General features: G+C 39.6%; 7 protein-coding genes across 12 annotated transcripts; 6 read left to right on the forward strand and 1 right to left on the reverse strand.

Annotated features, from left to right (window-relative positions):
• Positions 298-1198, reverse strand: LOC109712255 (chaperone protein dnaJ 11, chloroplastic-like). The gene has a single exon (XM_020235723.1). The coding sequence runs from the start codon at positions 1019-1021 to the stop codon at positions 572-574; it is 450 nt and encodes a 149-aa protein (XP_020091312.1). The 5' UTR covers positions 1022-1198; the 3' UTR covers positions 298-571.
• On the forward strand, positions 454-27495 carry LOC109712251 (nuclear transcription factor Y subunit C-6-like). 3 transcript variants are annotated; one of them, XM_020235719.1, is made up of 2 exons: positions 454-470; positions 26421-27495. In XM_020235719.1, the coding sequence occupies exon 2, from the start codon at positions 26486-26488 to the stop codon at positions 27035-27037; it is 552 nt and encodes a 183-aa protein (XP_020091308.1). In that variant the 5' UTR covers positions 454-470; positions 26421-26485; the 3' UTR covers positions 27038-27495. The 3 variants fall into 3 exon arrangements, with proteins under 3 accessions (XP_020091308.1, XP_020091307.1, XP_020091306.1); XM_020235718.1 differs by lacking the exon at positions 454-470 and adding an exon at positions 16228-16245; XM_020235717.1 differs by lacking the exon at positions 454-470 and adding an exon at positions 26185-26279.
• On the forward strand, positions 6663-10625 carry LOC109712246 (pentatricopeptide repeat-containing protein At3g24000, mitochondrial). The gene is made up of 3 exons (XM_020235707.1): positions 6663-9033; positions 9641-9730; positions 10088-10625. The coding sequence occupies exon 1, from the start codon at positions 6741-6743 to the stop codon at positions 8727-8729; it is 1989 nt and encodes a 662-aa protein (XP_020091296.1). The 5' UTR covers positions 6663-6740; the 3' UTR covers positions 8730-9033; positions 9641-9730; positions 10088-10625.
• On the forward strand, positions 11342-12188 carry LOC109712254 (oleosin 5-like). The gene has a single exon (XM_020235722.1). The coding sequence runs from the start codon at positions 11661-11663 to the stop codon at positions 12111-12113; it is 453 nt and encodes a 150-aa protein (XP_020091311.1). The 5' UTR covers positions 11342-11660; the 3' UTR covers positions 12114-12188.
• LOC109712253 lies at positions 13440-14414 on the forward strand. 2 transcript variants are annotated; one of them, XM_020235721.1, is made up of 3 exons: positions 13440-13490; positions 13527-13660; positions 13801-14414. In XM_020235721.1, exon 3 carries the CDS (start codon positions 13804-13806, stop codon positions 14293-14295), a length of 492 nt encoding a protein of 163 aa, XP_020091310.1. In that variant the 5' UTR covers positions 13440-13490; positions 13527-13660; positions 13801-13803; the 3' UTR covers positions 14296-14414. The 2 variants fall into 2 exon arrangements, with proteins under 2 accessions (XP_020091310.1, XP_020091309.1); XM_020235720.1 differs by lacking the exon at positions 13440-13490 and having other exon boundaries at positions 13526-13655.
• Positions 16252-21438, forward strand: LOC109712247 (probable galacturonosyltransferase 4). 3 transcript variants are annotated; one of them, XM_020235708.1, is made up of 9 exons: positions 16252-16512; positions 16665-16702; positions 16794-16838; positions 16949-17051; positions 17264-17469; positions 18085-18332; positions 18850-19207; positions 19707-20285; positions 20406-21438. In XM_020235708.1, the coding sequence occupies exons 1-9, from the start codon at positions 16431-16433 to the stop codon at positions 20682-20684; spliced, it is 1938 nt and encodes a 645-aa protein (XP_020091297.1). In that variant the 5' UTR covers positions 16252-16430; the 3' UTR covers positions 20685-21438. The 3 variants fall into 3 exon arrangements, with proteins under 3 accessions (XP_020091297.1, XP_020091298.1, XP_020091299.1); XM_020235709.1 differs by having other exon boundaries at positions 16444-16512; positions 16599-16702; XM_020235710.1 differs by lacking the exons at positions 16252-16512; positions 16665-16702; positions 16794-16838 and having other exon boundaries at positions 16963-17051; positions 17269-17469.
• Positions 21697-22253, forward strand: LOC109712256. The gene has a single exon (XM_020235725.1). The coding sequence runs from the start codon at positions 21810-21812 to the stop codon at positions 22059-22061; it is 252 nt and encodes an 83-aa protein (XP_020091314.1). The 5' UTR covers positions 21697-21809; the 3' UTR covers positions 22062-22253.

Genomic DNA, 27516 nt, shown 5'->3' on the forward strand with positions numbered 1-27516 from the left:
AAGCTCAGCAAAATTGGGCTCCTGCGCAATTATATATTTGGATTCCGTCTCAATCAGGTGGAGAGTTGATCAAGGAACCGGGCTTGCAAATATAGTTATTTTATATATTTTTATAAATTTTGAATCCGTTTTAATGAAACCTTCAACCTAACTCATAAATCTCAACCACAGTCAGCCAATAGTTAAGGGATCCTCTACAAGTACATAACCACAGAAAATTTAAATCCACTCGTCCCAAAAAAAAAAAAAAAAAAAAAAAACATGGCAAAGTCGTTTCTGCAAATACTTTCCGGCTCAAAAACAGAAACATAGAAGCAAAAATTAAAAAGCTATGAGGGGCGAAACTGCCTCTTTTTTTCAATTCTATGGATCGCATATATGTACACAAATTTACCCAAAAAGTCGAAGAAATTAAAAAGGGCCAAAAGAGAGAGAGAGAGAGAGAGAGAGAGAGAGAGAGAGAGAGAGAGGCTACAGCTACAGGAGGGGCCACGATCGACAGCAAAAAAAAAATATATATATCCTAATACTGTCAGATCGCGACACGTGGCGCGCTGCGCGACGTCCACCTCTACCAGCATTGATCGGTCTCCCACCTCCGCGACCTGAATCCCGGCGCAGCGGTGAATCTGAGCCGCCCGATCGAGAGGTCGTACTCCGCCCTCGCCGTCGGATCGGACAGCGTCTCGTACGCTCTACGGATCTCGAGGAACTCCTCCGGCCCTGCGCCGACGCCGACGCCGCCGCATCCGCCCCCCTCGGCCGCGGCGGCGACGTCGGGGTGGACCCGCTTCGCCATGGCCCGGTACGCCGCTTTGATCTCCCCCGCCGACGCCGTTTCCCCCACCTGCAGCACCTGGTAGAGGCTCCTCCCTCTCCTCCCCGCCCTCGGAGGCGGCGCCGCCACCGCCGCTGCCATCGCCCTCGGCGGCGCCGCCACGGCCCGGCGGCGTGCGGCGGCCGCCCTAAACGAGGGCACGCGGAGCGTAGAGAATCCAGCCAGGGTTAGGGATCCGACCATTTCGAAGTAGCAGAGGCGAAGTCGAATTCCAATCACGGTGGACCGAGAGTTAGGATTAGGTTTAGGGTTTGCTTCGTCGTATCGGAGAAAAAGGGAATTGGGGGAACGAAGAAGAAGAAGAAGAAGAAGAAGAAGAACGGGGAATAAGAAATGACGCGACAGGGAGAGAGGAGCGAAGAGAGGGGGTTTTATAGCGGTGGAAAAAACGAGACAGTGGGCACGCGATGATCGGTGGGCCCCACAACCCTGGTTTTAGGAGAACCCGCTCTTTGTCGTTACTCGTTAGCTCACTACCATTTTACTACTTTGTCCGCATAATTCGTTTATGGTGGATAGTGATCTCCACCGTCCATAGTGCGGTCCATGATGGGATCGCTCTTTTCGCATGGAAAAGCACATGCGGCCGCTACATGGAAAGATTTGAAGTGGGGCGCGTTTCTAGAAGATCCAGCATATTGCCCCTGGGCTTCTCTGGCTCGGCTCGGCTCGGCTCGGCTCGGTTCGAGTTGTTCTCCATTTAAAATTAAATATTAATTTATTATTTTATAATACAAGATATTTTTAATCAATTCATGATCAGGGTGTATGTGCAGTTATGCACTCACCACTGTGTGTTAACTAATTTTAAAAACAGTATTATAGGGATAAAAAATATTTATCTTTAAAAAAGGTGAGAAAAAATTATTCTTATATTCTTATACCAAATAAACTTTTAATATGATACTTCTTTTATTAAATAATGATAATTATAGTTAAGTCTCTCTCTGGATTTAAGGACTAAGTCCCGTCCGAGCATTTTGACGGTTTTGACTGTTGGTAGAAAAACCATATGAGTTATTAAATACTTCGGTATAAATAGTAACAATCATGAAGTAAACCACGTGACATTAGTAACATGAGTTCGTTTTAATTAGACAATATAAAAGAGTCGTTGAAAAGATTATAGAGTGCGAACTATTTCGCACACATGCTGGATCACATAAATTATATAAATTTTAAAATCGTGTGAATGATAAATGAAATAGTTCTACTTCTACGTTAAAAATTGTTCTTACTAAAGTTCTACTTGAATGCACGAATATTTTTTTTCCGACATACACACGTCAATTTGGTTGATTAATCGGTGCACATAAGAAGTTGGGTTTGATGCGGCATGCCCACAGCAAATGTTGTGGTTGCGTGATTGCTTAAATTTTTTCCAAAAACGGTGCGCCCGCTTGTTTCTGTAAACTGGTTTTAGACGAACACCGCACACGGAAAATCGTCCGATCAAGGGGTGGGGGTTGCGTCCAATTTTGTGGGGCCCTCTTGTCCCGGATGTAAGGTACGGTCAACTACTATTTGAATGAAACTATTATTAAAATTTGTATTATTTTTTATATGAAATTTAAATTTTGATAGTAAATTTTGGTCTCAAAAGTACATAAAAAGTTTGAGATATACTGTACTAAAAGACATTTTTTTTTAGACAGCTTTTTGTCTGAGTAGCGCGTTTGCATGCGCTATGTTGTTTGGAGCTCTTTTTTATTTTATTTTATTTTTTTAGAGAGAGATAGGTAGCACGCTGCTCGTTTCGTTTATTTTATTTAAAAATAAACTTAGTTGAAAATATGAATCAACTAGAATTCGAACTTGGATTTCAGATACCAACCACCAAGCCCTTTGTCACTTGCTCTATAATTTGGAGCTTTTTTTTTACGTACTATATCATTCAAGTTTCAAATTAATCATTTTAAAAAAAAGTAATTATTTAATTATAATAAAATGACTAAATTATAGAGGCATAGTTTAATTAGTTCAAAATATAATAATACGGTGTCACCGTCAGCTTTCAAACTTTTTTTGCGCTACTATATATCAGTCATACCATATTATTTATTAACAGACAATCATATTTTCTTTTTTGAATAAAAAATATAATATTTTTTTAATAATTATGATGAGATAAATAAATTTTTAAAAAATAAATTGATTAATTAATAATAATTAATACATGAGCAATATCACTGATACAATTTTTTTATTTTTTTTTATTTTCCCCTCTACGAGCCGGCTGCTGCAAGCCATGGGCTGGGCAAAAAAGAAAGGTAGTCGTCTAGAAGGCCTTCTGCTTGGCTGACGTACGTCTGCCCTCTCGCCATCAGCACTCTCGCTTCTTGTCTGCTTCACTTTTCTCCTCCACGGCAAATAATTGTCACCGCCGAGCACTGTGTGCGTACGACTTCCTTCTCACTTGTGCAATTTTTTAAGGGAAAACTTCAAAAAACCCCCCTGTGGTTTCGTGCATTCTCACTTTGCTACCCTGTGATTTAAAACGTATCAATTTGCCCCCCTGTGGTTTCGTTTTTATCTTTTTGTTATCAATTTTATTATTATTATTTTTTTAAATCAGTGACAAAGTTAAAATTAAAGGATACTAAAGTGACTATTCGATAAATATAGATGGTTATCTGAAGTTTTTTGTATATAATTTAACGAAATATTAACAAAAAAGCTTCCGAAAAGATAAAAACGAAACCACAGGGGGGCAAATTGATACGTTTTAAACCACAGGGTAGCAAAGTGAGAATGCACGAAACCACAGGGGGGGTTTTTGAAGTTTTCCCAAATGGAAACCTAAGTCTTTCTAATATTTATCTACGATAAAAATATTTGGCTAAATTATACTTTGTTTCTCAAATTTTATTCTATTATAATTTCTAGATCAAAATTTATAAATTATTATAATTAAGTCTCATAATTTAATTTAATTAGCTAAATATTAATATATCGAAAATCGATGTGATATTTTAATCGTTGCCGCATTATCAATTACAGAACTACCACGTTACCTCTGCATTAGCAATGCACTAATATTCGATTAATTTAATAGATTTTAGGACTTAATTATAGCATTTTAAAAATTTAAACTAAAAGATATAATAAACTAAAATTTTAAAATTAAATTTTTTTTTGACTGTTACTGTTTTAGCTAAAGATTGGCAGATTGCGTTTGAAAATGGAATGAAAATAGGAGTTATAATAATATGATGTGGGGAGGAGGAAAAGGAAATGGCAACCGAAAGGCAGCAGGTATCGATGCAAATGAAAAGAGTTGATTAATTTTGGGAAAACTTCAAAAACCCCCTTGTGGTTCCACATTTTTTCACTTTAGTACCCTTTGGTTTAAAATGTATCAAGTCAGTACCCCGTGGTTTCTCACTTTATCACTTAAGTACCCTGTGGTTTAAAGTGTATCAAGTTAGTACCCTGTGATTTTGCACTTTATCATTTTAGTACCCTGTGGTTTTAATTTTGTATCAAGTTAGTACCCTATAGTTTTTAAATCACAAGGTACTAAAGTGATAAAGTGTGAAACCACAGGGTACTAAAGTGATAAAGTGCAAAACCACAGGGTACTAGCTTGATACATTTTAAACCACAGGGTACTAAAGTGATAAAGTGAGAAACCACAGGGTACTAACTTGATACACTTCAAACCACAGGGTACTAAAATGAAAAAGTGTGAAACCACAGGGGGGTTTTTTGAAGTTTTCCCTTTCCATTTTAAGTGTAACTCGTAAATTTTCTTTCCGGGCTCTTCTAGCTGTTGTTAAGTTCTTAGCATAGAATACTAATAAAAATTAAGATTTGTTTTACAATTTCTACACAAAGAAACAGAAAAAAAAAACCTAAAAAGTTTAGTATTCTAATAAATTAAAGTACTCCCTACTTCTCAAAACACCAAAAAAAAAAAAAATCTCGTTTTATTTTTTTATAAATAAACTCTGCTGACAATATAAAATAATTAGATTTTGAATTTAGAACCGCATATGTTTGATTCTAACCATGAAATTGTTAATCCAACATATCAGTTAAAAAAGTACCAGTAATTATGAGGATGTTGGCTCATTATCCATATATTCAACCTCTTTAATAATTCTTGTTATCCTTCTAGATGAGTTTCTATGAATTGATGTTTAGCTCACCGTTGTCCCAAGCGGAACCCACATGACTCAGGCCTTCTAGAAGCTCATCACCTGCTCTTCTAGAAGGTGGACCCGGGAATCACAAAAGACACTACAATTGTAGGGCCCATCAGTGAGTAGCAAAATTGGTCCATCCTTCTAATTGGTACATGAAAGCAATGTACTTTACCAAGTTTTTTTTTTTTCTTTTCTCTTTTTTATTTAAACTTAGGATAAGTCCATGGAGAATTGAAACCACTTTTTAACATATTTACTTCCGAAACAATTAAAATCAATATACAATGCATGCACCGACTCTTTCTAGAGCAAGTGACAAAGGGTTTGATGGTTGGAGCAAGTGACAAAAGATTTGATGGCTGGTATCTGAGGTCCTAAGTTCGAATCATAATTAATTTATATTTCCAGCTAAGTTTATTTTTAAATAAAATAAACGAAACAGCTAGCGCGCTACCTATCTTTCAAAAAAAAAACATATATACTATGCATGCCATTAAGGTACTAAAAAAGCTTGCACATAGCAGTGGGTTATGGACCCATTAAAAGTATTAAATACAACACAGGGCCTAACAAAACTTGTTAGAGTCCCAAGTTTTTCTTTAATTAAGCATTTCTTTGGATAAGGAACTTGTGAGGTGTAGGAAAAGTTCTAATCTCTCGTATATTTCTTTAATAAAAGAATTGTTAAGATAGCTTGTTTGGTCACTGAGTGCTATCCAAATGGGACACACCAACTGTTGTGTTAGTGTGACATATGCTTGCCTTTTAAGACTGAAACATATATAAAAAAAAAAGAGAGAAATGTAGTCTAAGCGATGTATTTGTTTTGGTGCATAGTGCACTTCACAGGGACGTCGCATGTCCAGTTTTTATAGTAAAAAACCCAGATTCTAGAAGCACCAAGGTTTCTAATTAATTATGTCAACATAGAAAGAGAAAGGGAGGAGAAAGCGAAGTCACGCTTTGCAAATCGTGCTATTGGAATGATCTACATACAAACACAGGAGAAAGCTGGAGCTATGATTATGATACGAGTGTCAAAGAAGTAGGAGTGGATTCCACAAGACAGGTCAATGTACGGTGCATCTTTAACGTGCCAAAAAATAATTAAAAAAATTATATATATATATATAGAGAGAGAGAGAGAGAGAGAGAGAGAGAGAGAGAGTTGGGTCCTAATCCACCTGTCGAGACCTAAGCCTAACTTGATCTGATCCTCACACTGAATAAGGGTCAAATCCAATCAATAAATAATGATCAAAATTCCAACCGATGATTAGGGCATAACCAGTTTAGCTTTATCAACAATTTCTACCGTGGAAATTATAGTGTGTACTTAGACAAATAAAAATTTTGAAACTTTTACATCTATAAAATATTAAACAATTTTTTTCGGGATCCTAACAATAGTCGTTTTTTTTTTTTTCTATTTTTAGTTTTGCTTTTTGTTATGAGAATTTGTTGAAAGAAATTTTATGAAATTTTTGAAAAGCCACAGCTGGTACTTTTGGGAGCCAATTTAGCTCGGCCCAGACCCAACCCGACAACCCCCATCTGAACTCGGGTCCAAATTATGGATTCGGTTCAACCCAACCCAAATCCATTTATTTGGCCGCACGCGTCATGGCGGGAGAGAGAGTTCATTACAAATCTCGCTCCTCCATCTCTCTCTCTCTCTCTCTCTCTCTCTCTCTCTTTCTCTCACACGCACATACACACACAACGCACAAACACATACACGCATATTCGAGCTCATGAAGAAGCAGAAGCTCTTTCTTTCTCCTCCCACACTCTCTTCTCCTCTCCTCACCATTCTCCGCCTCATCTCCTCCCCCTTCACCACCACCTCCACCGCCATTGCCGCCGCCATTGCGAACTCCGAACGTTCTGAAGACGACGAAGCTTCGCTCTCCTCCCCGCTCGTCATCGCCGAAAACGACCTCCTACGGGCGAGCCACAAGACCCAACACGGCCTCCACGTCCTCGACCTCGTCGACGCCGGAGCCCTCGAACCCACCTCCGTAATCTACTCCTCAATCATCAAGAGGTGCACCCAACTGCAGAAGCTTAAGGCGGGTAAGATCGTTCATGCCCACTTCCTCAATTCGAGGCTCAAAGGCGACGTCTTTTTCCACAACTCCATCATCAACATGTATTGTAAATGCGGGAGCTTGGAGGACGCGCACAAGGCGTTCGACGAAATGCCCTCGAGAGATATGGTCTCATGGACGGCTCTGATCACTGGATATGCTCAGAGTGATCGGCCGAGAGAGGCACTTGAGCTGTTCCCGAGAATGCTCAGGCTCGACCTTAGACCGAATGGGTTTACTTTCGCGAGCCTTTTCAAGGCTTGCGGGGCCTTTTCTGATGATGAAACCGGTAAACAAATTCACGGAGTGTGTATAAAGTACGGTTGTGATCTAGATGTTTACGTGGGGAGTGCCTTGCTGGATATGTATGCTCGCCACGGGAACATGAACGAAGCATGTTTGATCTTTGAGCATTTGGATTCCAAGAACGAGGTATCATGGAATGCTTTGATAGCTGGTCATGCGAGAAAAGAAGATGCAGAAACTGCTCTTAAGCTGTTCTGCGACATGCAAAGGAATGGCTTTGGGGCAACCCATTTCACCTATTCGAGCATTTTTAGCGCCTGCGCGGGTATTGGCGCTCTAGAACAGGGGAAATGGGTTCATGCCCATATGGTGAAATCGGGGCAAAAGCTTACTGCCTTTGTCGGTAACACTATTCTTGATATGTACGCCAAATCCGGGAGTATAGGCGATGCAAGGAAAGTGTTCGATCGATTGGATAAAAGAGACATTGTTTCTTGGAACTCCATGCTTACCGCATGCGCTCACCATGGGCTTGGTAAAGAAGCTGTTTCCATTTTTGAGGAGATGCGTAGGATTGGTATTCAGCCGAATCAGATCACTTTCCTCTGTGTTCTCACAGCTTGTAGCCATGGTGGGCTTTTGAGAGAGGGAAAGCACTATTTTGAGATGATGAAGAAATATAAGTTGGAACCGGAGGTCGAGCATTACGTGACAATCGTTGATCTTCTCGGACGATCAGGATTTCTCGACCAAGCTCGTGATTTTATCAGGAAAATGCCAATAGAACCCAACGCTGCTGTTTGGGGAGCTCTTCTTGGGGCTTGTAGAATGCACAAGAATGCGGAATTGGGGCAATACGCGGCCGAGCGCGTCTTCAAACTGGACCCGAATGATGCGGGGCCCTGTGTGTTGTTGTATAATATTTATGCTACTGCTGGTAGGTGGAATAATGCAGCTAGAGTGAGAAAGATGATGAAAGAGAGAGGCATGAAGAAGGAGCCGGCGTGTAGTTGGGTCGAATTGGAAAATTCAGTCCACATGTTCGTAGCCAATGACGATTCACATCCAGAAATCAAAGAGATTTACACTATGTGGGAGCATATTAATGGGAAAATAAAGGAAGCTGGGTATAAGCCGGATACTGAGTATGTGTTTTTACATGCTGATGAGCAGGAGAGAGAGGCGAAGTTACAGTATCATAGTGAGAAAATCGCTCTTGCATTTGCATTAACAAAGATGCCACGAGGGGCAACCATACGTATCATGAAGAATATAAGGATGTGCAGAGATTGCCATTCTGCGATTAAATATGTTTCTAAGGTTATGGGGAGGGAGATAGTTGTGAGAGATACGAATCGGTTCCACCATTTTAGCAATGGTTCTTGTTCATGTAATGACTACTGGTGACCACCGGCATTCTATAGTATTCAAGTTCAGCAGAAACAAGAAGGATATGATAATTTTGATATTCTAAATGATGAAGAAAGTGAGGAGAGGTGAAGGCACAAAGATAAAGATTGTGTTCTGAATCGGGACATATATTTTTTTCCGGATGTTATTGCAAAGGGTGGGGATTCCTGGTACCTGTTTGCTTCATTGAATGTCTGTATGAATGGTGGAGAATTAATCGACTGGTGAACCGCTTATTTGAGTTATCGGAAAACGCATCAAGTGCTTATTTGAGAAGCTAAGCTCTTACGGCATTCATCTGGTATGTTCTTTTCTTACACATCATAGTATTATCTGCTTAGCGGACCCTTTAGGATTGTCTGCTTGGTGAAACTTTTGAGAAACAAAATCGTCATCAAACTTTTCTGCAACTTCTTCAATTCTGTTGGCTATCTGCTTAATGGACCCTACTGAATGAAGCAGCTAGCTCGCCACCTTTTCTCAGGGAAAAAAAAAACTTATTCTTCAATTTTTTTGGTTATCTCATTTGCATGACAATGTACTAATTCTATCTGATCTAACTATTAATGCAAACAATAGATAGACAGCTGGGATACTCTACTAGAAGATAACTAGAATGCTAAAAGGATCAATTTCCCCCAATACAAGCACTCGAAGAAGCTTAAACCTTTAGCCTCTCTCAAGAGCCTTAAATCTTGATACAACCTAAAGTCGTCATTTGTTTATCTGAATGCATTTATGAACTCTCTGAACATGCCCCTTCAAACATTGGATCCCTCTGGTCTCTCAGAAACACCTTGCTAGTAGTAAAAGCCGAAGCCAATCGAGCACAGCCGAGAACACTAGAATATGATGTGATGAAATGCTAATANTTTTTTTTTTTTTTTTTTTTTTTTTTTTTGTTGCAGATGCTGAATATTTACAAATCCAGACTTCTCTCGGAGCATGCTCTTCGCATCTTTGTTAATTTGGGCTAAGCGGCTTCGGCACGAAGAAAGGTATTTCAGCTACCCTCCCTAATTCAACTATTTTCCATTTGATTTAGTGATTACCTCAATTGTGAAGATACCAGATTTCGAGGCAAAGAACATTAAAACTGCAATATTCTTATATTTAAACTACAGTACCTGAACTTGGAATTATTATTGCGTGTGCGTTGTTCTTATACGATAAAAATTAGTAGTAACAATCGAAAAAAGTATTAGATTCAACCTGAATAAAAATAGTGATTGAAACCGAGCCCTAAGCAAGCCATGGAACATCAAAATGAGTGTCATTAGTGCCAACGACAAGAACAAGAGCAAGAGCTTCAAAATTCCAAGCATCTAGTAAGTAACGGCTTCCTGATTTTGCAGTCGAAAAAAACTATCAGTTGCCTCCAAAGCCTGCATGCTCCTCGCCGGAAACAGATTGCAGTGTGGGATTGAATCTCAAAGGAAGATAGATTGAGAGCTGTCGGACAGCCGATCACTGCCTACTCCTGGGCCAAAATGGGTGGGTTCTGCAACCCGTCTTCCAGTTATCCAAGTATATTACCACCCTCACCGCCGCGTATGCTGCCGCCATTGCCGCCGCCATGCAGATCCTCTGCACCTTCGCGCAGAGGATCTGTACCACGCAGGAGGCATAGGAGGACACGACGACATCGTCGACGTCGACGACGTAGGGGAAAAGACAGAAGAGCAGGATGAGGAAGCTCGGAGCCATTCCTTAGTTTCCTTGGTTCTGCTCTGCTCACTGTTTCAGGCACTCAATGCTTCGCTAGTACAGAACAGATTACATAAGCATCAAGAGCCTTAAACGGTACTATTGTTGTTGTTGTTGTTTTTTCCCCTTCGATAAAATGTCTGAATGATATTGGAATTTTAAATTCAAAAGAGTCTAATTATTTTATGTTTTGTAATTTAAATTTATATTAAAAAAATAAACGAAGTGAATAATGCTATCTTTCTCTTAAAATAAAATATCAAAATTTCGATCTAACTTTTTTATTTTGAATAAATTTAAGGACACTACTAACATTAGAAATTTGAAAAGTCACCAACTATTAATTATTAATAAAATCTGTAGTTAGACTTCTAACTTTCGAAGGGACTATATTTGAGAAGGAAGTCTATTGTATAATATTTACAGCTCATTATTTATTCCTAGTTAATTATATTTTTCATTTTGAAAGAAAAATATAATAAAAATATTTCTCTAAAAATTATGATTAGATGAATGAATTCCAAAAAAGCTTTTTGATTGATTGGGCGTACCACATCAATAATATAAATATTGCTTTCTAAATTTTTTTATATTTGAGGGGGAGTTTACATTGCTATTTCTTTGCTCTTATGAGCAGATTGATAGGAATTTTTTTTTTTAATTGATTTTAACCTTCATTAAACCTTGGAAGGAGAAAAGGTGACGGATAGAGATTGACCATCTAATATAATTTAACCGTTCTAGTAATCAGGAAGATAGGAAGGAGCAGCAGCTTTGGTAGTATACAGATATATGGATTGTAATAAGATCAAAACTAAAATTAATGAATTTTTTTTACCTCGGGAAAAAAAAAGCAGAGAAAAAGCCTCGCATGAGAATTTTATGAAAAAAAAAGAAAAAAAAAAATCTAACGAAAACAAGCCATGAGCCATCACAAGATAACTCAAAAAAGAGTTAACCTAGCGACCTTTCCAACTACCATCATCTCAATCTCATCTCCACAGCAAAAGATGATTCAACATCTCCCACCATTTAAATCCACGTGTCAACTTCCATGCCACGTGCCCTTCATTCATAGCGCACGCGTGCCAACTCCTCCTCCTTCCCCCTCTTTCCTCTGATATACAGTGTACACCCTCTCCTCCTCTCCCTCACACTGCCACACGTAGCCGTTACTTCCTATTAAAAACACACTCATAACAAGTACCAAATCATAAAAGTATGGACGATCCACGCACCAGTGACGGCACCACCGTCCTATACGCCTCTCTCCCTGCCCTCGCCATCGCAGGCCCATTACTCAGCCTAATGGGCTTCACTCTCTTAACATCTCTCGCGCTCCTCCTCGTGGCCGCCCCTTTGCAGATCCTATTCAGCCCGATCCTACTCCCCGCCGGCTTCGTGGTTGCGGCTGCGGTGGTGGCGTTCGGCACCGCAGGAGCCATGGGCTTAGGCGGGCTTTGGGCTCTGAATTGGGCTTTCGGTTACGCAACCCGTGGGCCTGCCGACAGGGCCGGGCCCACTAAAGTGGCGGGACCGGCTACGGAGACGCTGACCGAGTCGGGGCAGAGGGTGAAGGAACGAGCGCAGGATTTTGGTGGCTATTTGCAGTATAAGGTCGACGTCCTCCCACCGGAGAACGCACCGCGCAAAGAGAACATTAACGAGACTTAATTTGCAGTGATAGAGAGGAGAGGAGTTTATCTACTTAGATATTATATATCATGTGTCTGTCTCATATGTATATATGAATGTTATTTCTTCTTCTTGCTATTCTTTTGCTGTTTGTTTATTACTGTTTCTTTCTTTTCTCTCGCAATTTGACCCTAATAAACCCTACGTTGACGTAGCAACTTCAAGCCTAAAGCCCTATACAATCTCCCCCTTACTAAAATTAGAAAATTCCAAAACAACCGAACATTGACCTAAAACCGTGTCCAATTAATACGAGCCCATGCACCCGGTCAAAATCAAAAGAATTGTATATCACTCCCTCCCTGCTTCGAATGGAATTATTTTTGGTTAACATAACCGCCCACACCCTGGCCCCTTCGCCCACAATCGTTACGGACGGACCCGACCTAAAGTTGTCACGCCACGGAAACACAGGTGGGCTCGCTCACTCCGCAACAGCTTTAGCCTTACGTGTTCCCTCACTATCTCCACGCACGCACCACCACCCTTTTTTATGTTACTTACTTATTAATTAACTTAATTTTTTATTTAATTAATTTGAGATTGGTTTGGTATTTTATGATGTCCCTTACCCTTCGCGCCAGTTTTGGTTGGTCATGCAACACCTATTCGCAACTTTCTCGTTTCTATTTGCCGCGTGTTTGCGGCTATGCATTTATCCAACCCCTCCTCGTTTCTAGTGCACCTGCGTAACACTTCAAATTCCTATTTTAATTTTTTTCTTTGTCTTATTATTAGAATAATAATAATAATTTTTACTTACATGTATCTTATTCTGCAGAAACCGTCTTACTATTTATTATTTTATTAAAGCTACTCTTTATTTACTAATAAACTTTAAACAAATTTGATAGTTAAAAGAGATATTCCTTTATTAATTCAGTTGTGGACTAAATGTTGATTAAGAGTTAATGAACGTTTATATTTATATGGTGCTCCGCGAGACACCACACCGGGGCTTTCGAAGGCATAGCCCGTTCCGCCCTCGTTGCCCCCGTGGCGCCGATCACGCGATACGGCATCTCCTCCTACGTGAATTGACGATTTTACCCTCGCCCATCTCCTACCCTTGAGTGCTATTTCCGGTCCTGGCCAGGGTCGAAAAGGGAAATCAGGCGTGCAGAAACGGAGCTCAGTGGGAAAAATTAGACGGTGCATTCCATGGATGAGAGAACTCGTCCCCATAAATCCCCAACCCCTCCCCAAAGCGTCCGCATAAAAGGAAAGGCAAAGCGGGGGAGGGAGTGAGGAAGAGCGTGTGTGTCGTTGAGACGGTTTCGGGTTCTCTCCCTCTGAGCCTCTGAGGCTCGCGTGGCGTACGAGCAATCCCTTTGAGCTCTCCCCACACCAACTCTCTCTCTCTCTCTCTCTCTCTCTCTCTCTCTCTCTCTCTCTCTCTCTCTCTCGCTATATATATAAATATATACATACACCATACATACCCCACAACAACAACCTCTCCCTCCCCTTTTCTCAACGAGGCATTAGATCAAACACATTCGCAGCAGCATCGGATCGAAGGTAAGGTTGGAATCGAGATTTTTCCTTAGCTTTCTAACGGTGCTCTTTTCGATCGATTTCGCTCGCGGATCGATTAATCGATCGATCTGCGCGTGGTACGATTCGATCGGGGGATTAGACCTAATCGGTACTTGCGCTGTGAAAGGTAATGGATCGAGAGAACAAGAAGAGAGGGAGGAAGGAGAAGGAGGAGGAGTACCCGGCGAGGAAGGAGGAGGCGACGAAGGCGAGGAAGAAGAAGAAGCAGCAGCAGCAGCAGCAGCAGCAGCGCGGGGGATCGAACGCGGCGGCGATCGAGGAGGAGGAGGAGAAGGGGTGCGTTTTTGAGGCCTCAGCGGTGGAGGACACGTGTCGGCCGCGCGGGGTGTTCGAGTTCCCGTGGGACGACCACTGCGGGGAAGCGCTGGACGGCTCTGATCTGCAGGACGTGTTCTTCTCCTCCCTCGTGGACGGCCGATCCGCCGCCATCGGCGTCCCCGGCGACCGCCTCTCGCCGCCCACCACCAGCCCCATCGCGCTCCCCGACGAGGCCTCCCAGCCGTCCGATGCGGATGGGGACGCGGACGGCGTGGATTGCATCTGGAGCACCGTGCTCCGCGAGCCCCTCGCCGTCGTGTGCACCCGAGGGTTCCGCGCATGAGCGAATCATGAACGAGAGGGTAAAAAAGTCAAATCGTAAAAATGTCGTAATTGCCTTTTTTTTTTTTGTTTGTTTCCCTTTTCAACTTTTTATCCTTTTTGTGTGACAAATTAGTGAAGTTTAACCGTTTTAGATGTTTATTATAGACAGTGATATTAACTGGTAAAAGTTTGAACTGCTTTTTTAGGGGGGAAAAGAATATTTGAATTTTGAAAGAGAGAGGTTAATTTGTTGCATGGAATAGTTTATATAACTTGTTTTCAGTTTTATTATCGTATAAACTATATGGATTTGATTTAATTGCTAGTTGCTGCATGTAAAATACTCGTACTCATTCAAATTAAGCATATGAGAAACTAATTTTTTTTTAATTTAAATTGCAAATGCTATGCTGTCATATTTTTGAATATGACGTACATTATCCAGTGGTTATGCTCATTTAATTATATGATACATATGAATAAAGTTTTAAAAATTCTACGTGCATGCGAAGGAACAAGCTCCAATGCTTATTTCTAGAGATTGTATATTTGAGCATAACATGTAAAAAGTTTATTTTTAGAAAATTTTAATCTTTCGAATAATCAGTTATTTCATTACCGCTTTATTAGCAAGCTTTGAATAGCACGTAGTTTTATAAACTTTATTCACCTTTTCGGAGTAATAATTAATATGATCAATTGCAACATGTATCGCCATCTGAGTAATTAAGTCCATGAACTCTTTTTTTTATTTATAAAAAGCCCGTGGACCAGATATATTTGATAGGAAGCAACCATTAATTGAGCCCGAATTTGCGACTAGTTGCGTACTGCATGTAGGATTTAAAGCCTTGAAAAGAATCCTTTGCTTGATTGAGAAAACTCTACATGCGCTCTTCATATATATATATATATATATTTTTTTAAGAGAGAGCATATTCTGAGTAATTTTTTATATTGCCATAAAAAATATATTATATTTAGTCATAATTTGAATTTCTTTGCTCTGGATATGCCATTTTTTGGGAGTTAAATTAGGGAGATCTACAATCTAGAGCGTGAAAAACATTGAATTTGACAACCCACTCGCTTCATTTTTCTAAAAAAACTCAAATTTGGGTCTTTCCTTTCTAGAGCTGAAAAGCTTTTTAACCTATTTAGAAGCTGCTACTTTTAGTTTTTTTTTTTTTTTTTTTTTTTTTTTTTTTTTTTTTTTTTTTTTTTTTTTTTGGCTTAATGGCTATCGACGGCTTTCCAGGCTAAATAAACTATATATTTTTTTGAAAAAGAGGCATTACAAACACTAATTCTATAATGTAGAGGCCACTTCTGCTTCTGTCTCAAAATATCTTTCACCGTGGCCTATAAATTAGCCATGAACTCAAAATTTGGAGGCTAGAATTTCTCTTCACTGATTCTAATTGAAGTTGACACTTACTTGTGCTTTTTTAAAAATCCAAATTTAACTGAATACGAAAAGTCACTTACAAAAACGAAATCCATTAACTTCTATAAAGAAAATCGTTTTTTCGCATTTTATTGAGAGGGCCCACTTTTCTATTTTTGCATTTTAAGCTTCCTTTATAAATTTTAGGATTCAGTTTGATAGCTTTCGAGTGATCAATGCTCCGTTTCCCAACTACAACTTCATAATTCCAATAACCCAACTAATTATTATTATTTTAAATCTAGCATGACGTGTCATCTATTACTGGCCGGTGCTATATATTAATATTAAATGTATATATATAAAAAGAAAATCACAGAGAGAGATGCACCACCACCGTCAACGTGTCGTACGATTGGTCCGCTCGCTTTGCGTAACCGCTCCACGCGAAAATGCTGAGCAAACTCATTTTAATCCCTCAATGGCAAACTTGTTATTTTCCCTTAAATAAAGCCTAGAAAAGTAAAAGAGAAAGAAAAAAGAAAGAGCGGGAGAGAGATAGAGAGAGAGAGAGAGAGAGGGGTTCGTAGCGAGGCCACCGAGCTCTCTCCCTCTCTCGTTTCTAACACCATCGTCCATCGATAGAACACTCGAGAACTCCTCCACTCTCTTCTTCTCTCTACCCTAAGCGGTTTTGAAAGGGGGGAAAGCTGTTTTCCGGCGGGCGGAGGCGGAGCGAGTGAGCTGTTTCCGGCGAGCGATCGGAGATGGCCACTTGGCGTCGGAGCGCGGTTCTCGCGACGCTCTGGACCCTCGTTATCGTTTGCGTCACCCCCTTCGATCTCATTTGTAAGTGTATCTATCCTGATCTGAAGAGAAGAGAACGATCGGAGCGAAGTATTTGATGATCCGTTTATGTTTTTCATGTTGAACAGCGTCGAGATTTCTACAATCTGCTTGATCATGACGTTTTTTTGGCTTGTTTTTGATTGTTTTCGCAGCAAATGGGGCTTCTAATGATGACGATGAGTCGCCTCTGGTACGATTCGCCTCTTTGCATGTCTGTTACTGGATTTTGCCGTTGTTTTCCCTTTTCTTTTGTTTGATTTGTTATTATTTTTGATATCTAGGGTTTTGGGGATGAGAGCGGGGAGAATAGCATGCTTCTTGATCTGGTGTTCAGTTTTTTATTGCTCAAAATTCTCCAATAGTTTATTCGATTTTCTTTAGTGCCTTTTTTTTTTTCTTTCTTTTTTAATTTGTGGTGATCACATTTTTGTTATAGGAGGCCTTCGGCATGGCGAAAGAGCCAATGGAGATAGCTCATACTGATAGTCTAAGTGATTCGGATCAGTTGGAGGTTGAATTAGCTGCGTTGCCGACCAATGGTAAGGTTTTTGTGCTCTTTTTTTTTATTATTGAAATTAGGGTTCTGTTTTCACTCAAAAAGAAATTAAGTTCTACGTGTTTCTTGCTAATCTGAACTATTATCTGCTCCTCAATCTTCTTAGTTGAGGCTTCAATAGAAATTATACGTACATGAAGCATTGATGAAGATATTTCAGTTTACTTTCTTGGTTCATGTCATTTTTATGTATAGAAAAGCAACGCAAGAGCCCTGCGGAACATCATTGCCGGGTGTTGTTGGCAATTGATGAAGGTTTTCGATCAGAAAAAGATGGCATCGTCAATCAATTGACGAACCAAGAGATTGGCAACAATGGGTTGGAGAAACCCAAGGAGAGACAAGAGAAGATTGATGTGAGTGCAGTGAATCCGAAAGATGCATCTGTTTTAGTCAAGCAGGTAAGTTTAATTAACTAAATATAATATAGTCTGATTCTTGTCAAGCATAGTATTTCCTGCTTTTGAATATCTAGATTTTTCTTTAGTATGGCATTTATTAGAAAATATGGTCAGCAGTCTCTGTTCCAGATATGGCTTCTGACTTTCTGCACTTGTTGTTGCATCTCTTGATCTTTATGATAAAATTGTAGATTTAGTAGCTTCTGGGTTCTTGACTTACTTTTTCGCCCCTTAATATGAACAATGTAGGGAAATTCTCATCAATTTCTGGATAGATTTAGCTATGCAGTGTTACTTATATTTTCGGTGTCATGGTCTTCTATTGACTCTACTGCTGTTGCATTTGATTTTTAGGTTCATTTGGTAAATTTGAGAAGTTATGCAGTGATTAAAATTTTCTTGATATTGTATGTGCTAATAGAATAAAAAGAAAATGATAGCATAATAATGATAATTGTCCTAAAAATGAAATCCAACAAGTTTTACTAGTTTTACCAATTTTTACTCAGTGGATTTTACCTGCCATAACCATAGCCACCATTTTTCTGTCAGAGCTATCCCATGGCTAATATACTTTTTGAGTACTTATTCTTTTCTTTTTCTTTTGCTTTTCAGGGGAATAACAGTGAAATTCGCACTGAAAATCATATTATTGCATCTCCTAGTAAACTTAGTAGAGGACCCATAATTTTTCATGATGCAATGATACACCGTCTTAAGGATCAGTTGACAAAGGCAAAAGCCTCCCTTAGCCTTCAATCAACACTCAGTGATTCCAACTTCACAAAGGAACTCTGCACGCAAATAAGGGATGTTCAGCGAGCACTTGGTGATGCAACAAAGGACTCAGATTTGCCCAAGAAGTAAGTTTCCCATTGCATCTATCTACTACTGATTAACTTAAGAAAATTCTCACACTTGTTATTTGTTTGAACTTGTACGTGGGGGGCAAGGAAAGACAAAACCACATTGAGTATAACCATGAATGCTGTAGTAACAATCACATGTATGCCCTCACAATACTATCTACTTACAATATACGCTCCTGTAAAATCGGGGTTTTCTTATATACCTCTTCAAGTTGTCATTTCTTGCAAATATACTCTTATCCTAATTTGGTCAGTTATCCACTTTAGGACAAAAGCTGGATTTTATTAAAACAAATTTTCTAAAGAGAGGCATTTTTACTAGTATAAGGGTGTAAGGATTTAAGTTTTTGAAGGGCATATATGAAAGTCTAGGATTCACAGGGGTGGTACATATGTAAATAGATTTCGGTCCAAAAAAATGTAAATTGATGATTTTGCCAGGCTATAGCATGTAAACATCTCGTTACATTATTGTCAGTCTCCTTTCCTAAGGTGCCTAATTCTGCTACAGTGCTGAGGATAAACTAAAGGCCCTGGAAGAATCTTTGACTAAGAGCAAGCAGATTCAAGATGACTGCCCTGCTGTTGTAAGAAAGCTTGATGCGAAGTATCAACCAGTGCGGAATAAATTACGCGATGATAAGAGATTTGCAAGCGTATTAACACAAAATGTAGCTAAATCTCTCCCCAGAGAAATCCACTGTCTGGCGCTGCGACTTACAGCTCAGTATTATGCATCGTCCTCCAGCCAACAGCAGTTTCCTAATGTAGAAAAGCTTGAGGACCCTAAACTGTACCATTATGTACTCATCTCAGATAATGTTTTGGCGGCAGGAGTCGTCGTGAAATCTGCTGTCTATTTTGCTAACGTAAACTACTCGACTGCTATTTCCATGACTTATTTCTTAATGCCATCTGAATTATTTGTGTTAGGGTCTTTAACCCTGGTATTGAGCATTGACTGTTATTGTTATCACTCATTAATTCTTTTTTCCAGCAATGGTAAGAAACCAATATAGGGGCTTCTACATATATATTTCTGCAAGATCATTTATTTACAAACATCTTATGTGCAAATACTGCTGTCGGCTGAGTTTTCTCATATACCTGTTGAAAGTGCAAGCTCTTACAAAAGTATCGTAATTTAAGTTGGGAACTCATTCGATTCATGGGAAAAAGTCAGTTTAGAAAAGTTCCTTTTTTTTTTTCTTCCAAAAAGAGTAAAAGTTGGCTGTTTTGAAAGTAGAAGGTTATATGTTTAAGAAATAAAGTTTCTTAATTGCAATACGATATTTCAGCATTCAGATTTTGCTGGGATAGATATTTAACCGGTAGTAATTAACTTTCTGACTTCTTTTTCTCTTGTAGGAGCCCGAGAATCATGTTTTCCACATTTTGACTGATGAAATCCACTATGCTGCGATGAGTATGTGGTTTCTAGCTAATCCACCTGGTGAAGCAGCTATTGAAGTTCGATACATGGAAGAGTTCTCGTGGATTAATTCAAGCTACAGCCCAGCCATGAAACAGCTCGAATCTGACTCTTTGATCGATTTCTACTTTAAGACTCGTAACGTCCTACCTGATGGGAACTTAAAATACCGGAACCCGAAATACCTATCTATGCTGAACCACCTCCGGTTCTATATCCCGGAGATCTTCCCAAAACTCAATAAGGTGATTTTTTTGGATGATGATATAGTGGTTCAGCAAGATCTTACGGGTCTTTGGTCCATTGATTTAAAGGGAATGGTTAATGGTGCTGTTGAGACCTGTCGTGACGACTTCCATAGGTTCAGTCAATATCTCAATTTCTCAAATCCTCTAATTGTCAAAACTGATGTTGACCCTCAAAGTTGTGGTTGGGCTTTCGGCATGAACATATTCGATCTGGTGGAGTGGAGAAAGAAGAATATAACTGATATCTATCACTACTGGCAAAATCTGGTAATATAGGATAAATTTGATTTGAATTAGACACACATTTTTGCACTATCTGTTTATTCTTGCAACATGTTCCCTTGTTATAAAATTTTATAGTCGATTTGGCTTTTGTACTGTGTGCAGAACGACAACAGGAGCTTATGGCAATTGGGCACTCTTCCGGTCGGTCTTCTCGCCTTCTGGAAACAAACAATGCCTATTTCGAAAACGTGGCATGTCTTGGGCCTCGGGTACAACCGGGAGATTAGCCACGATGATATTAAACAAGCTGCTGTCATACACTTCAACGGGAATTCGAAGCCTTGGTTAGAGACCGCCATTCCCCATTTCCGCCGCTACTGGACAAGGTTCGTGGACTACGATCAGGTTTACCTCCGCGACTGCAAGATGAAATCCTTTTGATGGTATCTTAGTTCTTTTAACCCCAAAAAAGCTGTGCATATTGTTCCTTATTTTTTGAGGATTTGATTCTTCAAACCATTGACCTGTTCAGATCACTTCTTTTGATACTGTAGATAATCATACTGTCTAGAGTTTTCATTCTTTTATATCCTTTTCTAAATCTTTCCTATATACAAATGTTCAGAGAAATTGTAACGACACACACAGGATGCAAAACTAATACATTTGTTTCTTCTTTAGTGAAAACAAACTATTTTTCTCTGGTTATGGTTACTCTGCAGCTATAAACATTCGTTCTATTTTGTCAATATTTAAATTTGATTTGACTATTCTTTGCATTGGATCTGTTACTGTCGTGGGTGGGTGATGCCGGGAAGGACAGAGCCAAGGGCCCCGGGTTCATCAGGGCCGCTCATCACATGGACGGTCTGCTTTATATTAATGCCACGTGGACGGTGGATGGATTCGTCTCGTTTTGAGAACCACATTCGCCAAATTTTTGTTCTGCACATTGTTTTTCTCAATCCGGTGACGTTGTTGCTGCAGGCGCCTGACAAAATTGACTGGGTACTCTGGTAGGCCGTTTAACGACTTAAACACACAGCTAGATATATGGCTACTTTTCAACCCAATAAACCCTCCACGAGTTAAACGGTCTGACTCAATTCCATGACTTGATCATTCCGTAAAGAATATCATTTTATTAATAAGTGAAAGAAATTTTATCAAAATTAATTATGTTAGCTGCTTTAATTTTACCGCACGTAACACAAAGGCTATACACATAAACTTCTACTTTTTCAAAACCGGATAAATAAAAGAAAGTTGCTTTGCCGAACATTTTGAACTGAGAGCCACAAACACTACCATGCTAAGCAAACGCTTCCTTAACTCCACTTACAACCGCCTACTCCCACCAAATACCCCCCGTCAACACGCATGACATACGTAAGCTCCTTTGGACAGTATCATGTTCTCCGTTTATAAATATGTATGTAAAGAGGATGTGTAACCTTATCATCATGCAACAAACAACAAGGATCCAAATATATGTAGTTATTTATAGCTTTTTGAGCTGGTGAAAAAAAGGCTTAGAAAGAGGCCTTGAGATACTGGTCACGCAAAATGGACGCCTTGGTGATCAGTGAAGGTGGGTACGGAGGAGAGGCTCTCTACTGTTTGATCATCCTTTGGCTCTCGATCATGTCGTGGATCGTGTTTACATGCGTCGACGACGATGATCCTGAAGCCTCTCAAGGGAAGGGCGGACGCGGCCACAGAAGCCGCACCATGTTCATCGGCGCCGAGCGGTTCTGCGACGGCACGGGAGAGGGATGCAGTGGAGGCTACGGTGTGTGTGGCAATTGTGTTTATTAATTATTACCTTGTACATATATATATATATAAAAAATAAATCCTATAAGAGGAAACTGGCTATATATGCTTTTCTCTTTTCTTTTCTTTTTGTTGGAAATATATTCCCCAGTTCGTTGATGAGAACTGATGTGTGTTTTTCCTATGTAAAAAGCAAGAGAAAATAATGCTGAAGTTAAAATTTCATGTGGTTAATTTCTCTAGTGTTTAAAGTAACAAGATCTTCTTCAAGGTCAGGAACTATGACCACCGCAATATTTGAGGCGTGAATACGACAGTAAGGACTTCATCATGAGACGGTAAAAATTATTCAAGTTGCAGAAATCAATAGTAGAAAGCTTGTTTTTCTGGATTATTGAAACTAAATTAAGCTCGTAAATTCAATCTGGAGCGCCAAAATTTTGCTTGATTTGATTCGTGTATTAGGCGATCTTTTTTCTTGTTTCTTAATCCTACCCCTATGCCTCTATACCCCAAAATCTAAGCTATAATGTTTAAAATCCAAAACGTTAATTAGGGGGCGCTAATTTTGTTTGTGAGTCACACAAGCGAGAGGATCGAAATCCCAATCTTCGGGACGGCAATCCAGATAACAATTATAAAACTAGCCTAGTAGTTGTTAGGTGGGTCTCCTTTGTTACTTGCACCGCAAGGAATAGGAAACGAGAAAGCGTTTCTACGTACCTGCTTGATTAGAAAAGCAGGGAGGGGGCGAACGACCCACCCAGCGAGAGTCAGATGCATGTGATTCGCTTTTTTACTTCACGAGCTTTACACATCATATTGCTGGAGCAAACTCTCTAGCCGCTAATAATGTAACAGTTCGGATCAAGGAACATTAAAAAAAAAAAAGAAAAAAGGGTGATACTTGAGAACGACTAATTCAACAGATATGAGCATATTTTGGTGCTGCTGTAGTTTTAAAAAGAAATGCTATGAATCTTTCTTAATATTGTTATAAAGTTGTTTGAAGTGCGCCCGTAAACTAATTGAAATTATATTAAATTTTGTAGCCCAAGTTGGAAACCGAGGAGAGCAAAAGCTCGATCGGGGTCCAATTTTCTTACTGCGATGAGCCAGCTGGGTTGGCTCACCCAAACCTGACCGGTGTAATCATTTGGGCGCGTACAAAACGGGCTCAGAGGGGAACGTGGAAAAAGCAGTTCCAAGAACCCCTCCACAATAATTAGTTGGTCTTCTTCCCTCTCGTACTCCCTCTGTGCAAGCATATAATTTTGTCGGCCAATTATGAATCTAATGCAACTGTGGATTAGCACCAATAATATCTCTACCCCACAATTTGGAACTTAATTTCCACATTATAATCATTGGTACGTTGAGCACTTTGTGCCTATAAATATTCACATCAATTTGATTCTCTTTAGAGATAAATAGAAAAAGTGTGTGTGTGTTTGTGTGTATAAGAGAGAGAGAGTGTATAAGAGAGAGAGATGCTGAGAATGGTGGGAGCTCTTGTTGTTGGTAATGGTAATTACAGTGGTGCAAATGTTGTGTATAATTATCCCATGAGTTTATTGGTGCTTTGCATGGTTATGGCATCTTTAGTGGTGATCGCCATGGCCATTTTTGCTTGTGGAGATGATGCTTCAAGTGAAGGCTCCAGCAAACGGCATGGTGTTAACCCTGCGGCCGATTTCAATGGCGGTAGTGGCAAAGGCGGTGGTGAAAACAGTGGCAACTAATTAATTAGGTTGTGGAGAATGCTCGCTAGTAGCGGTTGCAGTGGCAATGTAATTTAGTTTATTAAAAATAGTGTTCGCTTTGTGTAATTGGCTAGTCCCGAATATCTTATTTGCTTAAATAGAATTGTTCTTTGAGTGTAATAAGATGTGAATGAGTATTGCTTGTTGTCGATTATGAGCTATTGTCTCAATATTTTTTAAAAAGTACTTTTGTTGTGTAGTAATAGTGGTGATTTTTTTGCATAGAAGAGTACTAACGTACTTTTCTGATTGTATATATACTAGTATAAATTCATAGATTGAGTTCATTTTGTAAACAATTTTGTGTAGTACAGCTGGTAAGTAAAAATAGATTATACAAATTAAACAGTTTTTCTACAAAGAATAAGTGGATCCTCATTTGTGAATCTACTTTGTCATTGATCTAGATCTGTCCATGTCAATATGCTATGATGAAAGTTAATTAAGCTAATGTGGATTATTCTCAAGTAAACAGTAAAAAGGTGTAATGTGCTTCTACAGCAACAACCAAAAAAAAGAAGAAGAGAAATTTAATTAAATAAATTTGGTAGTTCTTCTCTGAGTAATTTCAATTAAACAATGCTTATATGAGACTCTATCTAGTGCAAACGAGCCGTTATTTATTTACTTATTTATTTAGACATTAATTACAAGCTATAAAAGGGCTTCTATATAGGAGGTTGTAGGATTTTTTTTCTTTTTTTCTCCTTTTCTTTTTAATCTCAAAATAAAAAAAAAAAACCTATGTGGATTTTCCACAGCAGCGAAACATTGATCGTACGGAATTTAATTTTTAATTTAACAAAAAGGGTCATTGATTGAGATTCCAAATGGTAACATGCATGCGAAATGACTTTGGGCCAAAAGGAACCAATTGGGTGCAATACGTGTACTAGGATCACAAGGAATTTTCTAGAAAAGTAGCGTGGCCTAATTTAAAATTGCTTTCCTTGGACACTGCAATAAATGTATAAAAACGAACCAAAAGGACCGCACAAGAACATGACAGGGCTAAATCATGTCATAGATAAAGTTAGGGAAAACTTCAAAAAACCCCCTGTGGTTTCGTAGTTTCTCACTTTGCCCCCCTATGGTTTAAAGTATATCAATTTGCCTCCCTGTGGTTTCGTTTTTATCTTTTCGGTAGCTTTTTCGTTAATATTTCGTTAAATTATATACAAAAAACTTTAGATACCCATCTAGATTTATCAAATATTCACTTTAGTACCCTTTAATTTTAACTTTATTACTGATTTAAGAAAAGAAAATAATGAAATTGATAAGAAAAAGAGAAAAACAAAACCACAGGGGGGCAAATTAATATATTTTAAACCACAGGGGGGCAAAGTGAGAAACTACGAAACCACAGGGGGGGTTTTTGAAGTTTTCCCATAAAGTTATTTATAAGAAGAAGCATTGTGATGGATTTACTATCTTATAATAAAAATTTCTGCAAGTGAAAAATTGTTTAAAATATAAAATATATTGTAATTATTGGTGAAAAAGATTGACACATATTATACAGATAATCAATTAATTTGTCCTGATATCATTGTTTGGATAATTTTTTGTTTGTTTTATTTTGCGAATAAGATGGATAATGATGAATTGTCAAGGGATTAATATGCAAATGATATTATGGGTGGGATTGTTATTATTATTATTATTATTTAGGTTAAAGCAAATCAGTAAGGAAGCGTAATCTCTATGTTACAACTTAATTATTAATAATAACATAACATAAAGTCTTCGCGTTGAAAGCTCCCAACCATCTTTTCCGGACAAAAATTGTATGGGCATCCTCCCCAAACTAAAAGTTTGGGGAGGATGTGGATGGGCGCCGCATGGCCCGCGCGCGTCCATCCTCGCCCTCCTCTCCCCTCTGCCAACTTCTCTCTCTCTCTAAAAAACGGAGCTCATAATTATTTTTTTTTTTGGGTTTCCGAGGGTTGCGATGGGCGCTGCGCCGCACTGCATCATCCCCAAACAACTTGTTTGGGGACGATGCCCAGAAAATTTTTGCCCCTCTTTTCCTTACTCCAAAATGCTCTTTTTTTTTTCTTTTTTTTTTTCTCCTCTAATCCCCACACCCACTACTATTGAATTAAACAAAGAAAAAAAAATAAAAAAAGAGAGATTTTTTACTTAGACTTAATTTTGTATTGAGATCTATCAAACATTATTATATAAAATAAAGTTAAAAAAAATATATAAAAATATATTTCTGTGTTCTTCGATAATACTGCAGAAAATATATCGTAACCGACTCATCGCGAAATACTAAACGTAATATTACGTATGAAAATAAAAAATATTTTCTAACGTACTTTCTCATCGCACGTAACCTAATCTTCCCGCAATCCTAAAACAAACCTTAAATTTAAATATCTCTCTTCTTTTGCCAATCTCACGCGATATCCGAAACCCTAAACCTAGAAATCCACCTTCGACAAGTTCGACCCTTTCTTTTTTTCCTCTTTTCTTTCCGCACAAAAAGGTCGGTCGTCTCCTCTCTCTCTCTCTCTCTCTCTCTCTCTCCCCTCCTCCCCCCCCTCTACGTTCCCATCAAACCCTAGAATCCCTGATCCCCCTTCTCCAAAATCGTCCATTCTGACATCTGTGTTGTGTTGATTCGCAGAGAGAGAGAGAGAGAGAGAGAGAGAGAGAGAGAGGGGAAGAGGACCTCTGAAGAAACCCTAGGCGATGGATCAGAAGAGCCACGGGACCCCTCCTCCGGTGATCGGCGTCGGAACACCGGTGGCCTACCCCGCGGCCGCCGCGGCCGCGCCCTACCAAGCGTACCACCACCTCTACCAGCAGCAGCAGCAGCAGCAGCAGCAGCAACAGCAGCAGCTGCAGCTCTTCTGGGCGGATCAGTACCGCGAGATCGAGCAGACCACCGATTTCAAGAACCACAACCTCCCCCTCGCGCGCATAAAGAAGATCATGAAGGCCGACGAGGACGTGCGCATGATCGCCGCCGAGGCGCCCGTCGTGTTCGCCCGCGCCTGCGAGATGTTCATCCTGGAGCTCACCCACCGCGGCTGGGCCCACGCCGAGGAGAACAAGCGCCGCACCCTGCAGAAGAGCGACATCGCCGCCGCCATCGCCCGGACCGACGTCTTCGACTTCCTCGTCGACATCGTGCCCAGGGAGGAGGGTAAGGACGATTCCATCCCCCGGCCCATCGGCGCCCCCGCCGCCGATCCCCTCACCTACTACTACGTCCAGCAGCCCCCGCCCCCGCAAATGTGAGTCCTCATATCACCTCCGCTGCGCCTGTCCATGTCTCTGTTCGTTGCATGTGATGGTTAGCCCTTAATTTGCGATTATTTTGGATGGGGATGGCTTTATCGCTTTTGGCTGTGTGATCTATCTTGCAGTATAATTATCCTACTAATATATTTGCTTGCTGTGACTGTTGGGATCATATTATATATGTTTTATTGATTTCATCTAATGAGAGTTAAAAAAAAATAAAAAATAACTAGTTGTAAATTATGTAGGATTTGGATCTTTTGTTGGATCTTTTGGTGGATCATGTGTCATGCTCATGTATCGTGTTTGCAGTTTCTGTGTTTCTTGATGTAAATGGGTCTCGAACTTCCTTGTAGAAATTTTGATCGAGGATTGCCTGTTATTCGTCGCTCCTTTATTCGTTGTTGTTAAGAAACAAGAGAAATGAGAATTGAGAATGGGGATTTTGTGAATTATCTGGAGAGTACACTTAAGCG

This window comes from Ananas comosus, linkage group 6 (assembly GCF_001540865.1).
Source record: "Ananas comosus cultivar F153 linkage group 6, ASM154086v1, whole genome shotgun sequence".
Lineage (NCBI taxonomy): Eukaryota > Viridiplantae > Streptophyta > Magnoliopsida > Poales > Bromeliaceae > Ananas > Ananas comosus.

What these genes read in the sequence shown, in the direction of transcription:
- LOC109712255 (XM_020235723.1), bottom strand. Translation starts at nt 1,021, where the DNA reads ATGGTCGGATCCCTAACCCTGGCTGGATTCTCTACGCTCCGCGTGCCC.
- LOC109712246 (XM_020235707.1), top strand. Translation starts at nt 6,741, where the DNA reads ATGAAGAAGCAGAAGCTCTTTCTTTCTCCTCCCACACTCTCTTCTCCT.
- LOC109712254 (XM_020235722.1), top strand. Translation starts at nt 11,661, where the DNA reads ATGGACGATCCACGCACCAGTGACGGCACCACCGTCCTATACGCCTCT.
- LOC109712253 (XM_020235721.1), top strand. Translation starts at nt 13,804, where the DNA reads ATGGATCGAGAGAACAAGAAGAGAGGGAGGAAGGAGAAGGAGGAGGAG.
- LOC109712247 (XM_020235708.1), top strand. Translation starts at nt 16,431, where the DNA reads ATGGCCACTTGGCGTCGGAGCGCGGTTCTCGCGACGCTCTGGACCCTC. An exon ending in ATAGCATGCTTCTTGATCTG is followed by an intron (nt 16,839 to 16,948) that starts GTGTTCAGTTTT and finishes TTTTTGTTATAG; the next exon opens with GAGGCCTTCGGCATGGCGAA. An exon ending in GACTCAGATTTGCCCAAGAA is followed by an intron (nt 18,333 to 18,849) that starts GTAAGTTTCCCA and finishes ATTCTGCTACAG; the next exon opens with TGCTGAGGATAAACTAAAGG.
- LOC109712256 (XM_020235725.1), top strand. Translation starts at nt 21,810, where the DNA reads ATGGACGCCTTGGTGATCAGTGAAGGTGGGTACGGAGGAGAGGCTCTC.
- LOC109712251 (XM_020235719.1), top strand. Translation starts at nt 26,486, where the DNA reads ATGGATCAGAAGAGCCACGGGACCCCTCCTCCGGTGATCGGCGTCGGA.